Source organism: Corythoichthys intestinalis, chromosome 8 (genome assembly GCF_030265065.1).
Source record: "Corythoichthys intestinalis isolate RoL2023-P3 chromosome 8, ASM3026506v1, whole genome shotgun sequence".
In the NCBI taxonomy this organism is placed as follows: Eukaryota; Metazoa; Chordata; class Actinopteri; order Syngnathiformes; family Syngnathidae; genus Corythoichthys; species Corythoichthys intestinalis.
This window is the reverse complement of record NC_080402.1, coordinates 33,864,002-33,880,203: the sequence shown is the minus strand read 5'-3', so window position 1 is coordinate 33,880,203 and position 16,202 is coordinate 33,864,002. Positions and strand designations below refer to the sequence as shown.

Sequence of the window (16,202 nt, the reverse complement as noted above, 5' to 3'; positions counted from 1 at the left end):
TAAAAAAAAAATAAATGCAGTATTTTATAGAGCTCTCACTCTCGCTCCTGCTGCTTTTCTTGGTCAGGCAGTGCACAGAAGTTGCCTATTAAAGTTAACGATGATTGACAGACGTTAAGGTTTGATCTTGCCAGAGATGCTTGGAAGCTAAAACTTCAAAGCGCGGCATGCGTCAATCATAGTTGAACTTATTAACTCATTCACTCCCAGCCATTTACACCGGTGCAACCCCCTTCGCTCCCGACCGTTTTACTGGATTTTGACTGATTTTGCAAGGCCCACAGAAAATTCTGTTCTATTCCTATATAAACATGGAACCCACCAAAAGAAAGATGAGACTCTCTTCTTTCAGCAAGAAAAAAAAGTTAGTTCATATCTTTTTCCATTCTTTAGAATCAGCATTAGAAAATAGCTTAGTTTGAGCAAGTTTCCAATTTCTGATGAAACAACAGAGAAATTGAGCTTTTTGTGAAAGCATACATTTCAAACATAACTTTGACTTTAACACAGCTATTTTTTTTGCTTTAGTTACATCCCAAACATCTGAATATTTTTTTTCCTTTTACAAAATAACATAAACAACATGACAAATAGAGCTTTTGATAGCAAAGTAACAATTCATTGACACATAACTAACGGAGAGTTGGCACAGCCGGGATAAACTTTTCCCTCATCGCCCTCATCGCAGCCTATTTCTGCTCGGCGAGCAGCATGGACTCAACAGCATTGTCTGCTGCACTGGTGGTCCCGGTCGTTCTACTCGGTCGTCCCCCGCCTGGCAACCTCGACGTCCATTCGGTCGTCTTCCGCCGGTGCCCCGGCCGTGCGGCCAGCCATTCATTCCATTGAATCGGTTTGTGGGTCTTACCAAATGCGCTACAGCCCTCCAGTGGCCAGTTTTATTGCTTTAAAATGAATTTTCAGCGTTGTGCTTTGGAGCTAAATTGAATCAAAACCCAGAGATGTATCTTGTCAAAAAAAAACGTAAAAGACGTATAAATACGTCTTTGGGATACTGAAACAATTAAAAACAGAACATATTTATACATTTTTGGGAGCAAATGAGTTAAACAGTTGCTGTGGCAACTCTTGAGTTTAAGTGAGCAGCTTGAGCGGATTTGAGCGGACTCACTCAATGAACACTTTAAAAAAGACAAGGATTTTCTACATTATTCTTGTATAAGAATAATTCTGTGGGACAATAACATGTTTAAAACTTATCATAATTATTAAATTTGAAGTGCTTAAAAAGCATTTATTAAAATATAAATATACATTAAAAAAATTTTAATTATACTTTGTGGGAAAAAAAGTGAAAAAACATGTCTTATACAGTATGTATCTCTTTCTAACGCTAAATCTGAATGAACACACTCAAAAAAAATATATGGGGGGGCGCTACTTCGTGGTTTTTCACTCATCGCTGCGGGTTCTGGTCTCCATTAAAAGGAGGGATCACTGTATTTTACGGACATGGACAATTTATTCTCAGCAAACGTACTCGATAACTGAAAAATTAGCAGGCAAAAATCAAAATTTAGTTAAAAATGGACTGCAGTAATACATGTATTCCTCTTCCTTGTACTCATATATTGTTAAAGCTTTTCTCATGCAAGCAAACTCAGGGTTTGTTAAAAGTTGACTCCGGAATGAGCAAACTCCACTATTAGAAATGAGAGGAATCAAAATAATACGCATCTGTGACAAAAAATGGTCAGTTGACTTGTTACTCTTTAATGGAGAGAGAAACAAAGCATGTCCTTCATTGAAAAGCTGACTTTTAACTGCTAATAGTCCAAGTGTCTGAGTAGAAAAAGTGTGCAAAGGATACATTTATTCATTCTCAGTTTGCTACTCTCCAAAAATGTACAATGGTTCATGCCAGATACCTTCTTGCTAGGGTTGTTCCGATCATGTTTTTTTGCTCCCGATCCGATCCCGATCGTTTTAGTTTGAGTATCTGCCGATCCCGATATTTCCCGATCCGATTGCTTTTTTTTGCTCCCGATTCAATTCCAATCATTCCCGATCATATACATTTTGGCAATGCATTAAAGAAAAATGAATAAAACTCGGACAAATATATACATTCAACATACAGTACATAAGTACTGTATTTGTTTATTATGACAATAAATCCTCAAGATGGCATTTACATTATTAACATTCTTTCTGTGAGCGGGATCCACGGATAGAAAGACTTGTGACTTTGTATATTGTGACTAAATATTGCAATCTAGTGTATTTGTTGAGCTTTCAGTAAATTATACTGCTGCCATGCCCAAATGCATGATGGGAAGTGGAACCATGACTGTGCGTAGTGCTATCAATTGATATATCTTCACTGCATTGGGAAATAACGTAAGGTGTTAAGAAAAAGATCAATTGCTACCTTGCTTCCCCACATTGCTTCCCATGATATTTCTAATCGCAGGGAGAGGGATTTTAAGGCTTTAGCCAATTAAAAAGAGACTCCAAAGGCTGCCAAAATTCACTCCACTCATTTTACGCTGCCTTTTACCTCTCTATATAGGTAAAACGGCGCCATTACAGATTGAGCGCGACAATGCGTGAGTGGGTCGTGCAGCGCATGCATTAATATTAATATTTTAACGTGATACATTTTTTAAAAAATTAATTACCGCCGTTATTGGGATAAAGTTGATAACCCTACCTTAAGCCTAAACTAAAGACTCTGGATGAGTGTAACATATTATGTCTGTAACGTTAAATACAATTAGAAAACGATTTAATTAAAAAATATATATATATTAAAAAAAGGCATGGCCGATATTTTTTTGCCGATTCCGATACTTTGAAAATGCCCTGATCGGACCCAATCGATCGGCAATCGGGACATCTCAACTTCTTGCAATTATTCTTTGTTTCCAGTCACACTGGTTCGGCACACAGGACTCAAGTCTATTTTTCACACATAGCACATAGGTGTTAATCTGCAGGTCACGTGTCTCGAAAGCTGGTGTTTTCCATCTTTTATTTTCTATTTTTGGAAGGAGAAATCTAAATTTGTCTGATTAGCGTTTGAATTGTTGCTAATGCTACAGAAAAGAAAGGGGTGCTTATTGATCTTGACTGATGCACCGATTGCATGCACTCTATTCTTTTGTGGCCTGCTGTAATATTTGTTTTCATCTGTTCTAGGCACTGAAGATAGCATGAAAAGACCCAGCAAGAGTTGCTGCTATGTAAGCTGCGAAGACCTGCCATAGTCGTGCTGATCGACTGATATTGTTATCACCATGCAAGGATCCGATGGGTTCTTGACCCAACGGCGCCAGCGTCCGGTTGCGTGAGCGCCGTCCCGTCTTCCTGCAGATCCCGCACGGCATGGCCTCTCTGGACCTGCCGTACCGCTGTCCTCGCTGTGGGGAGCACAAGCGCTTCCGAAGCCTGTCATCCCTGCGCGCCCATCTGGAGTACAACCACACGTACGAGACCCTCTACGTTCTCTCCAAGTCCAACAGCGTTTGCGACGCTGCCGCCCTGCTGCCTCTCGTGACGGAGGGAGCCCTGGTGCCACCACCCAACAATAACGAGCCCTTTGAGCCGCTTCAGTCGTCGGCTTTGAAAGAGCGGCGCTTCCCTTGCCGAGAGCTTCCGTGCGTGGACGACCTGAGTTTGACGCCGGCGAGCACCAACGCTTCCGCCAGGTACATCCCCAATGTGGAGTTTCCTCTGGGGGAGATTTTGATGAAGACGGCCATGACATCCACAGACCCCAGCCCCTATGGGAACCCCAATACAGCTGTGGCCGTAGCAGCTAACGTTGCCGCCAGTGCAGTGGAGGCGGCTTATGAAGAAGGCCTGGCCAGGTTGAAGGCACGTGCATTCGAACGTCTTGAGCTGGATGAGAGGATGGAGAAGCTTTCGGAAGAGGTAAATAGGATCAGATTTTATTCTGATTACCTTTTGCTTTCATTCTTTTAAAGCCGGTTTTGATGAGGGCCAAGGCCTCCACCTTTGTCTACTGAAATGGTTATCATTGACAAAAAAAGAGTCCATTCAAGAAAATTCTGTATATACCCTACCCACCGACGTCACAAAACCACGTGCTCGCTGTGTGGTTCCGCCCACTTGTCCGTCATTTTGTCTCTGTATTAGCATTGTTTTCAATTGATCGAGGAATTTAAAATGCATTTCATGGAAGACCCGGTGCTTTCTGATGCCGTAAACTCACTGGATGTGTTGCATAAAAGGCGTTATGTGGAAAAGCTTCGTTCTATACAGTCGCCAGATCCATATTTGATGCCCAAATCGATGTTTTTCGACCCACTGTCTTCGCCCTGTCTGCCTGACATCTGCTACGCTGATATTATCTTGTCCACACAAAATCAGCCTATTCTCACGAAAATTTGAAAAATTTCAAGAGCTTGGAGGCTTATAAATACTTCGTTGCTGGTTGGGTGAAACAGGTCCTCGTCCACGAAAATTCGGCAGGAATCTATCTTGTGCTTGGAAAGGTGAGTTACGAAATTTTCAATTCAAAATCTTTTGTTATTGCTAACATCCACTGTCAAGTCTAATGTATTTCATGTCGTTTGTCAATGGAGTTAAGGCTTTTAATGTTTATATGGTTTAGCGATAGCACTCTCACTACATACATACGTGTATGTTGTCGGCGATTAGCCTAGCAATGATCTTAATTGTGGTTATTTGTTAGCCCCGTAGACGAGGCCAGTTTCTTTCACTTGGTACCAGCTAAATATTATTCAAAAAATAACGATGGTGGAAGAAAGGGAAGTCACAAACATCTTGAATTTGAAACTATGTCGTACTACGTCGTATGTTGTCGGCGATTAGCCTCGCAATGATCTTAATTGTGGTTATTTGTCAGCCCCGTAGACGAGGCCAGTTTCTTTCACTTGGTACCAGCTAAATATTATTCAAAAAATAACGATGGTGGAAGAAAGGGAAGTCACAAACATCTTGAATTTGAAACTATGTCGTACTACGTCGTATGTTGTCGGCGATTAGCCTCGCAATGATCTTAATTGTGGTTATTTGTCAGCCCAAAACCCTCTAAGTATATCTTAAATGCATCTTACCGGATATAAAATGACTACTACATAGTCTGTGGTGATTTTTTGGTGCCTAGTATTCACGTCGAATTGCAGCCGTCCATTTCGCTCTCCTCTTTGGATCCCTCGGAATACGGTAAAACTTCAAGTCTCTCCTTCCATCTTCTCTGTTAGTGAAACCAACAGCCACACACGCCTTCACCATTTTGATTATTAATGTTAAGGAGCAGAAAAACACGCCGTAAATAGGAGAAATGTACGTAGCCGTAACAGGTTAACACTATGTTTTGACGGACAAGTGGGCGGTACCATTCAGCAGAGCGGAGTTGTGTGGTCACGTGGGTAGGGTCTATTACCTGAAAACAATTTGTGACATCGCTCTTAGATTCTTTAGCATCAAAAATAATAGTGTTATTTTTTGTCTTGAGCACAAAAAAAAATTTAAACCGATGAGGTTTTCAGTGAAAAACAAGGGCGACGTTATACGCAAAATTCATCCAATGAGTAATCCTGCAAAGGTTCAGGGCATATCAGTTACGGTGTACAGTACTGGGAAAATTAATTTTCACCGAGTTAGCTCTGACAGCTGATTTTAACTAATTTTTGGGTACGGAATCCAAAGGCATATCAATTACGGTGTACAGTACTGGGAAAATCCATTTTCACCAAGTTAGCTCTGACGGCTGTTTTTAACAAATTTTTGGGTACGGTATACAAAACCGATTTCAGCGTTTCTGTACCTCATCAAGTTTTGTTTTAACTATATGACTGACCGATGACCGATTTATTTATTTATTTTTAAATACTGTACCTAACATATATGCTTGTTTTATAAAAACGTCAAGATATTTTACCTACAATCAAAAAAAAAAAAAAAAACAGGCATGACTGCAATGTTTATTTAAAATGATAATGTTTTGACATAGACTATGGCTAGTTGTGTGAAAGTACGAGTTGTAACAACATAGTACGTAAGTAAGTAAGTTATGGAGAAAAAAACAGGCAATTATGGACTCAGCACGCCATTTTTTCTTTTAATGAGCATATACATTAAACTCAACAGAATTTTTTGGTTTAAATTGTTCCCCAGTGTTATTAAAGCTAGTGTTGCACCGATACCATTTTTTGGCCCCGATACCGATACCTGGCTGTGCAGTATCGGCCGTTACCATACCGATACCACCCCGTTTATATATATATATGTGTGTGTGTGTGTGTATATATATGTGTATATTTACATATATATATATATATATATATATATATATATATATATATATATATATATATATATATATATATATATATATATATATTTTTTTTTTTTTTTTTTTTTTTTTCCAAAGAGCTACATAATTGGATGCGAAATCATTGCTATCAAGGCTTTGTCAGGCTGTTGCTTACCTTTGCAAAATAGGGAAAAGACTAGTACAAAGTAAATAGTCTACTAAACCCTAGTAGACAATAGTTGAATAAACCTTTGGCTCTCAAAGGCCAAAATAGAGTTACATTTGTGAAATTAACAAAACATGTATAATACTAGCCCAACAGTAAGAAAGTAAAAATAAATTCATAGTAATAAACTCTGACTGAACTGAATAAAGTTTTTTAAACCTCTCAAAGGCCAAACAGTGCAACTTTCATGAAATTATTGTCACATTTTGCTGCTGGTTAGATTGTGTTTTGTCGCTGGGCTGGTAGTGGGGGCGTTCCTGAAGTCGCACCTGAATCCAATGCAGGCTCATCAGCGCAGCATTTAAGCACGGGTTATCTCAAAGATATTTGCCTTGCTGATCGCCATTTGACATCTCGCACTATAGTCTCGCTACATTTGCTTGTTACACCCCTGCATTGGGTTTTTTTCTGTTAGTGTGCTGCACTCGTTTGTAACCTCTACCCTGTGCAGGTATTTGAGTGTTTTTATTTTGGCTTTTTTGCTCGCTGCCTATCGTCTTAGTTTAACCTTCGAGTTTGTAGTATTGAGCTCCATCGACCTGCTGTCACGGACTCCTTTTGTTATTTGTACTATCCCGCGATCGCGTGTTATTTTTTTGTATACAATCATTAAACCCTTGTACGTATCCCCCACTTGTTGTCTGCTTCGAGTTCCAACCTTGTTTCCACATTTGCGGACGCTAACAATTATAAGTAATAATAATTTACCACAGCATCCCGTCTCTCTATTAGCCTCCTTTTTTTCAGGAGGGGGGAGTCCTTATTTCTATTTCTGAAAGGTGGCAACCCTACTTTGGAAACAGTTCCCAAATTACTGCGGCATTTATTTCAGTAAAAGACGATAAAAGTAAAGTAGACGTAATGAACTGACCAGAGATTGTTGCTCCGGTCCAGCGCCCTTCCTCTGGAGAGCAGTCCTGCTCTTCCAGGCTCAAACTCGTCGTTTTCGTTCATGTTTCGTCTTCAAATGTTTTATCAGGTTCGAGGTATTGAAACTGGCCGATTAACTCCACATCTCGAAACATTCAGGCCGCAAATCTTGCATGCAGTGATTGACTTTAATCGACGGGATTTCTATTTTGGAAATATTTCCCGACTGCCGCCATTTCTCCTGGTTTCCTTTTCCTGCATATGAAAAAGCGCCCTTGTCATTGGTCGGAGTGGCTATTGGCCCGCTCTCATTGGTCTGGAGCAGGCCAATAGTGATAGCTGCTTGGTGTTCACGTGTCATCACACAACACAGAGACAATGTAGTGAGCGCCAGGAGGAGAAAAAGGCTGCAGTCAAATGTTATAATAATGGACTGATAAATGGTATCGGCACCGTCTTTGTTGGTACTCGCCGATACCGATACCACCATTTCGGGCCGGATCGGCGCCCCCTGCCGATACTAGTATCGGTATCGGTGCATCTTTAATTAAAGCAAGTGTTTCGCTATTACAACTGACAGATCGTCTACTTATACCAAAGATTTACAATATACCGTTATTTTCGGACTATAAGGATTTTCGCTCAGTTTGAATCCCCTGCTTATTGTCCAGTAAGGCTTATTTTTTATTTATTGGGTTTATAGGTAACACTTTATTTGACAGTGACGTCGTAAGACTGTCATTAGACCGTCATAATTTCGACATGACACTATCTTGGGTATTAATTTATTTTATTTATTAGTGCTTCTGACAGATGTCATTAAGTAACACCTGGCAAATTATGTCACTAACTCCATTTATGTCCAGCTCGGATCTTTACATCCATTCAAAAGCGAGATAATTTGCAGTATGACACAAAATGACATCTGCCATAAGCATTCATGAATGCTCATGGCAGTGTCATGTCATAATTATAATGGTCTTATGACAGTCTTATGGCGCCACCGTCAAATAAAGTGTTACCAAATATCATAACTAGCAATTAATGAAACAACTAGAACAGTAACTGAAGAAATAATTAGCACTGAACATGAATTTTAATTGTTATTTACATCTGATTCGCTGCAATGCAGGCTAGGAGGCTTGTTGGATGACAACAGTGTTTACAGCGGGTGGCAGCAGAGGTTGGCTGTGTCCTCCAAGGAGGCATTGATGGCCAAATGAAGCTTTCTGAAGCAATCAAGCTTCTCAGCCAATTGATTCAAAGCTTCATGGTGGTTAATTTGGTTTTATGACAGTCTTATGATGCCGCTGTCAAAAAAAAATGTTACCAGTTATCTTTTAGTGTAAATATCCCATCACACAATGAGGGATATTTACAAAGTCCAGTGTCGCTTAACAATGAATAAATGTCGTTTTTGTGTCAAATTTGGTGGGTGGCGGCGTATACTCAGGTTTTCCTTATAGTCTGAAAATTACGGTAATGTTACTTAATTGTCATAGACCCAGTGGATGAAATCATATACAATTTTAAAATTACATCAACTGTAACATCACAGAAATACTGTAATTTTGTAATGTTATATTAGTGTAAGGTGGATTTATCATGTGCGCTTTTCTTTAGTAAGCAACTACACTGAGAGTGGACCTTGCATTGATTTTATATACAAATATCTGTTTTTTTTTTTGTAGGTGGAGCAGAAAATAGCGGCCCGCGTAGGCCGTCTTCAGGCTGAGTTGGAGAGAAAAAGTTCCGAGCTGGAGCGGGCCAAGCACGAGAGCGAGCGGCTCAGCCAAGAGAAACAAGAGCTAGAGGACAAGGCTTTGGAGCTCTCCCGGCAGGTAGACGTTTCGGTGGAAATGCTGGCCAACCTAAAACAGGACCTGGTGAATAAGGAGGCAGAGCTCAGCCACAAGCAGCAGTAAGTCTCATGCTTAGTCATGTAAAGCAACTCAAATCCACCTTGTGTTTGCTGGCGTAATACATAAAAATAGTCCTCCTGAAATAATCTTTCTCGCATAACCATTTCAAAGCTCATTGTGAGGTGTTTTGAACCTATCACAGGGTTTGACGCCAAATCATAATTCATCTCTGGATACTGTGCACAGTGCTGCTTTTTGTATTGCAGTGTCAACATTGTCCCAGTCCTTTTATATCAGCCTTCATTAGGAGATTGATTTTCTGCAGTATGGGACTGTGTCCCTCTTTCACTGTGGGAAATGAAAATCCATCAAAAATCCCATTTGCAGAGAAAAATATCGGAAAGTGAGCTCAATTCTTTTGTTTTTACTATAGACTGAAAGCACCTTCGAAGACAGCTTTATTGCTAATGAAACGTGAACCCACGAAATCTCCTCCTCCTGCTAGAGAGTTGATCAGACATGTTTAGTATCCTAAAAGCACAGGCTTTCGAGGTCTTAAGGTGTCGGGGAACGAGGTTTCTTAGGGAAGCAGATTTAAAATAGTACATTGACGTCGTGAGATATGACGAGTGACCGGACCTACGAGTTTTGGAGACTGGTGGGCAAAGTTTAGGATTTGAGTTTCTAGCTGTTAAGCAACACTCTCACGTGAGGTTTCCTATCAAACTAAACATAAGACAGGGATAATTCCACTTTGTATATTTGAAGTTGTTTGTTTGTACTAGGATCTATTTAATTCTTTTACATTCTGTTTTAATTTGTAGATGGTTTCATAATTCTATGTTTAGTGGGAAGTCCAATGTAATATAGTGGTATTTTAAGAATTTATACAGAATGTATATTATAGAAATATTTAGTATTTTAAAAGTGATATTTAAAACATTTTTGTCTGAGGAAAGCTGGAACAGATTAATTGAATTTCTATTCATTTAAATATGTTTTGCGTTATGATCTATACCTATGCAAATATATAAATAGAACTTTGTGTGTGTGTTCGTTCCCGATGGACTGGGCGCATTTTGACAAAATTTTGCACAGTTGTACTTTGTTTCTAGGGGTGTTTGATCTCTGTGGGCCTCTATTTAGTGCGGAAAGTTAATCGAAACTCCAAAAATTAGCATAGAAAGTCCCTGATTGTGGAGCGACTTTTGGGCAAAAGTCTCTTGCGATTGCAATGCCGCAATTGGCTTTCAAACTTTACGGTTTCATGTACAAATCTAAACGTGCTGTGATGACACGCTGTAGCTTTAAGTACTCCACAACAAGATGCTGGATTTAAAAAAAAAAAAAAAAAGTACAATTTTCCGGAGTTTTACAAGGGGATTCATTTTGGCTGGATATTCATACTGTACACAGTGATGGAAAAGGGATTGCTCATTAACCCCTTTATAGTGTTCTTTTACTATTACTAGATTACAGCTGCATCTCTAAGGAAAGTATGTTATATCTGGGATTCGGTTGAATTGCATTCACGTTACACAAACCCGAGCAACGCCGGGCCATATTGCTAGTTTTTGATAAATAAACTCTGATCTGAAATCATCATTGTTGATGAACCCTTTCGGGGACAATGGTCATTAAAGTGGAAAGCTATTCAAAAGTTCACATTAAACACCTTTAACCCTTTTTATTTTATTTGTATTTATTTATTTATTTATACTTATTTTTTTTTAAATAAATAAATAATATTGGCAATTATTTTGATTTTTTAAAAAACATATTTGGATAGAATAAATGCATTTATATTATTACTTAAATATATATATATACAATTAGGAATGGGAATCGGGAACTGGTTCCTATAAGAATCAGTTCCGTGTGCTTCAATTCTATGGAGTTGTTTGGCAGTTTGTCAAACAATTCTCTTATAGATTCCAAGCAAAACGAATTATGATATGAAATTAATGCATGTCACACACGCTTGTTTAGCAAGTAAGATGACATGCATATTTACAGAGTGACCATTCACCAAGTGTAAACTGGAGTGCTATCGCCGGTTGAATTTACAACGATTTTCACAGGCCAAGTCGTTATTCATGAGACTAGTTAAATTAATGGTGATTTTTTTCCCCCCAAAAGTCTATTAATGGGTCTTTCGTATTCCTCGTCGAATACTCTATAAGAAAAATATAACATATATGCATCCAAAATAATTCTAAATGGTATTATTAGCAATTTTAATACTCATTTCATCCAGTAGTCCACCAATCAGTGTTTTTTTCGGAATAATTTGAATTTGGTGGGTCGTAGGGCCAATCTCACTACTGAAAGTAGTCACACGAAAGTACACGAAAGTATATACCTCCGCATCCGATGGTGATATTTTTGTGTTGCTACGACTAATGGAAGTGGATGTTCCAAAATACTTCACGAAATGCACCTGACGACGACAGCCAAGCAGCGTATTTTCGCCTGTAATTCGAGATAGGATGGTCCCATAAGTCCCAAACCACTTTTATTCTACTCAGTATCAAGAGGCCTTTCCATAGAGTACCCCAACTATGTCTAGGAAGTTAACAAATACAAGTTAACGGAGGATTGTGCTAAAACTCCTCTTATATTGTATTGGATCCAACCGTCCAAGTAACACTGTAAAGTTGATTTTTTTTTTTTTTTTTTAATATTTCGTACTTAACTCATTGCATACTATTGATGGCGATGAGGGTGCAGTTCATTCAAATCAGGATGACTGGCTGTGATAGTTCATGTTTAAGTGCCGCTAAGATGTCGCTAGACATCCAATCCATTTTGACTGGATTTATTCGCCCCTCCCAATCAAAATGGATTGGATGTCTAGCACAGTCAATGGCAGCCAACGAGTTAAATGAGTGGCCTGTATTGACATGTGCCGATTAGCGATTTCAAGTTATACCGTGGTATGAAAACGTCACGGTTTTAAAACCGCAAAATAGTCCGCCATACCGTCCCCTAAGGTATTATCTATTTTTTATGTCCCAAAAATGCAGGGAGAAATCCCTCGCTTGCAGCTGCAAGGCTCAACCCTCCCCCACCGGTTGTTGCTCGATGTCAGTAAGTCAGTTGGGCTACACAATGGCCGGAGGAAGTGAAACTCCTGAACTTCGAAGAAAATGAAATCGCTGGTATGGCAAAACTTCAGCTACAGAAAAGACAGACGGCCGCCGCTTAGAGGAGGAGAGCCAACCGACATGTAAAACATGTTTGCTGAGGGTGGCTGTGAAGAGGCAATACCTCCAATATGATTTTGCATTTACCGTAATTTCCCGAATATAATGCACACTTTTTTTCCCAAAATCAACTTGTAAAATCATGGGTGCGCATTATACGCGGGTACAGGGATGGAGACAGAAATATAATAAATAAGACAGATTTTTTTTTTTTTAATTGACATGGCCATGTTATGTTGAAGAAAACGTATGCGGCGATCCGTTGCCGACCATTACGGTGACCTCACCATTTTGTTTCGGTAATACTTGAATGAATGACTTCGTCTGTGTTAAATTCTGCTTTTTTCACTCTTCATAAAGCACAGAATTTAGTTTCTTGAATTCATTTGAGTCAACGTTTATTGCAACTCAGCAACTCGGACCATAACAAACGTAACACAACACAGACTTTCTGTGTCTGTCAAGTACATATGTCCCTCAGGAAACTCAAACCCAAATAACAATAGTTCCTATTGTTACAGTCTACAGTGATGCACTCTTTCCGATTTCCGACTTCAGTCCTCACTTTTATTGTACCTTGTCAATCCATGGAAGAAACATTTATTCATCATGATGAAACAAGCAAGTTATACAGCAGCCTTTAAAAGCAAAGTCATATCTGTTTTGTTTTCTCCTGCATTTTGTTAAGTTGGAAAAGTTCTCAAATCATATTATTACCGTACATATTGTCAGTTTACGGTAATGTTTTGAACTCCCAATGTGCTATGCTTGTGCTGTGTTTCACCAGTCGGTAAAATGACATTTTTGTATCTGTACACAAACTCTGTTTTCTTGTATTCTTCTATTTATTGGTGCTAAAATTAGGGTGCGCGTTATACACGGGTGCGCCTTATATTTGGGAAATTACGGTATACAAAATTAAAGGTTAGTAAACACGATCACGAATGTTTCCCACCAGCTACGAGAGTTAACTCCAATGTTTTTAGTGTGTCTAGCGGTGGTAAAATATGGTGTTTTTTTCTCTCTTGCTGTCTGTGTGGAGAAAGAGAGTGTGTTTATATTATATTTATTTATTTTAACTTAACATTATCAGGCATGAAAATCTCTCACCTTTCGCCAAAAGGTGAGAGACACTGCGGAAGTACACTGGTTGGCTGTTTGCCCTCCGCTAGCTCTCTGAGTGGTTGGCTTCGTCAACAGTGTTGGGAGTCACGCCGTTAAAAATAACGCCGTTACGTTACGGCGTTATTTTTTCAGTAACGGGGTAATGTAACTAATTACTTTTTCCGCCGTTACAACGCCGTTACCGTTACTGACGGTCAAAAGCGGTGCGTTACTTACTCTGAATAAATTGAAGAAACTACCAGCCGTGTCGAGTCGACTCTCTGCTCTGTTGATTTGTCATCCAAGACTTGGGGTGCGTTCAGGTTTGAGAATAGCGCACGTACTTCTGACTCCAAGCTGTTTGTCCCTGCTCATTCAATTAGACAATGCTTTCCAAAGTTTGGTAACATTTCTGTGTTTGCTACACCTGATGCAAGCCTCGTTCCCATCTCCCACTGTCAGCCAGCAATAATTCTGCTTCCATCTTGAGGACGGCAGACGCTTCGAAGGTGACGTGAATTGTCGGGAAACGGGCCTACCTGAATGCAGCCCCTCGAGAGATGCGATGGAAGTGATTGTGATTGGCTGAGGTTTAGAGTCATGTGTCGTGGTAAGCCAATCAGAGCCAGTGATTTCACAAGCAAACCGGAACAGCGCGTGCGGCAAACACACACACGCAAAACAGATGCACAGGGTCGGGATGGCAGAGCATTCAGAAGAAAAATTGTCCTTTAAGAGGTGGAGATATAGACACTATTTCAAGTTTGTCGAAATTAAAGGAAAGAACCTGCATGTAATGTGTAATTTATGTCCCGGGGCAAAGCTTTTGCCAACATCTGTGCTAAGCAATTCAAATCTGCTGAAGCACCTAACAAGTTAACTACCTGTCTGTTCTTCTCTATTCCACTGACTCGAATACTGCTCAGAAAATTTCAAATTCTTTGACATACAACAAGTTCTTTTTAAAGTAACGGAAATAGTTACTTTCCCTGGTAACTAGTTACTTTTACTATAGAGTAATTCAGTTACTAACTCAGTTACTTTTTGGAAGAAGTAGTGAGTAATGTAACCAATTACTTTTTTAAAGTAACGTGCCCAACACTGTTCGTCACATGTTACTGTACCCAAGATCCACTATTGCTCGCTCAGAATAGAGGCCGCAATATTGACTTATTTCAATGAAACAAAGGAGGGTACACTTTTGTGTCCTGTCTCTTTAATGCCAAGCTTGGCTTTACGTCGGGCGTGAATGAACACCTAAAGTGCCGTCATCCAGTTATAATTTTGGAAGACGACCCTAACCCTAACCCTAATTTTGGAAGACGACAGGAGACAATTGCAAGCTGGCAGATCGTAAGTCCATCTAACTAACTAACTAACAACATGTTTTATTGAAGTTGCTAAGCCTGTCACGATATGCAATGAGTCCATTTATCGCACGGTAAATAAAAATGAGGGTGGAAATTTTCATGGCTGCTTTATATCGCAGCGCGCATGCATGGATACATTTGTGCGTGCGTGCTGATGGCACATGAGACTCCAGTTCCTTTAACAGATGTTTATTGGTCATCAACACCCCGTAGAATTAAAGTTCAGACATACAAAATAAGGAAACACATCTATATTAAACACTGTAAACGTTAGCATTGCTACATTGAGGCTAATGGGAAAAAAAAAGACAACCTACTTTTTCCCTGCTATAAAACATTTGCAGTCTTCTCCAAAACGAAAACTTGCAGTTAAAAGGTGACACTTCAAACATGAAAAATCGCTGGTTAACAGCATTTGCAAACGAAAAAAATGAAAATATAAAAGATGACTGACACCACATGCAATGACAAAAAGAGCTTTTTTGCGGGGTGTAAATTATACGGTTAGCGGCTTAGCGAACGTACTTCCGGTGAACATTAGATAATCCATTATCTTCCGCTTAGTCCGGGGTCGGGTCGCGGGGGCAGCAGCTTTAGCAGGGAAGTCCAGACTTCCCTCTCCCCAGCCACTTCAGCCAGCTCCTCCGGCGGGATTCCAAGGCGTTCCCAGGCCAGCCGAGCGACATAGTCTCTCCAGCGTGTCCTGGGTCGACCCCGGGGCCTCCTGCCGGTGGGACATGCCCGGAACACCTCTTCAGGGAGGCGTCCAGGAGGCATCCGAACCAAATGCCCGAGCCACCTCAACTGGCTCCTCTCAACGCGGAGGAGTAGCGGCTCGACACCAAGCCCCTCCCGGATGACCGAGCTTCTCACCCTATCTCTAAGGGAGAGCCCGGACACCCTGCGGAGGAAACTCATTTCGGCCGCTTGTATCTGGGATCTTGTTCTTTCGGTCACGACCCACAGCCCGTGACCATAGGTGAGGGTAGGAACGCGGATCGACCGGTAAATCGAGAGCTTCGCCCTTTGGCTCAGCTCCTTCTTCACAACAACGGACCGGCGCAGAGTCCGCATCACTGCAGACGCTGCACCGATCCGCCTGACAATCTCTCATCCCCGACCCGGAGAGGGCACTCCACCCTTTTCCGGCTGAGGACCATGGTCTCGGATTTGGAGGTGCTGATCTTCATCCCAACCGCTTCACACTCGGCCGCGAACCGCCCCAGTGAGAGTTGGAGGTCACGGCTTGATGAAGCCAACAGCACCACATCATCTGCAAAAAGCAGAGATGCAATG

At 40.5% G+C, this 16,202-nt stretch overlaps 1 protein-coding gene across 1 annotated transcript in view; it reads left to right on the top strand.

Moving 5' to 3' along the window:
• The window catches only part of fbxo41 (F-box protein 41), a 106,258-nt gene that overhangs the window by 26,901 nt on the left and 63,155 nt on the right, over window positions 1–16,202 (top strand). The window contains exons 2-3 of the mRNA XM_057843441.1: window positions 3,163–3,897; window positions 9,056–9,285. Coding sequence (XP_057699424.1) covers window positions 3,349–3,897; window positions 9,056–9,285 — 779 coding nt within the window. The 5' untranslated portion in view covers window positions 3,163–3,348. The remainder of the gene's footprint in view (window positions 1–3,162; window positions 3,898–9,055; window positions 9,286–16,202) is intronic.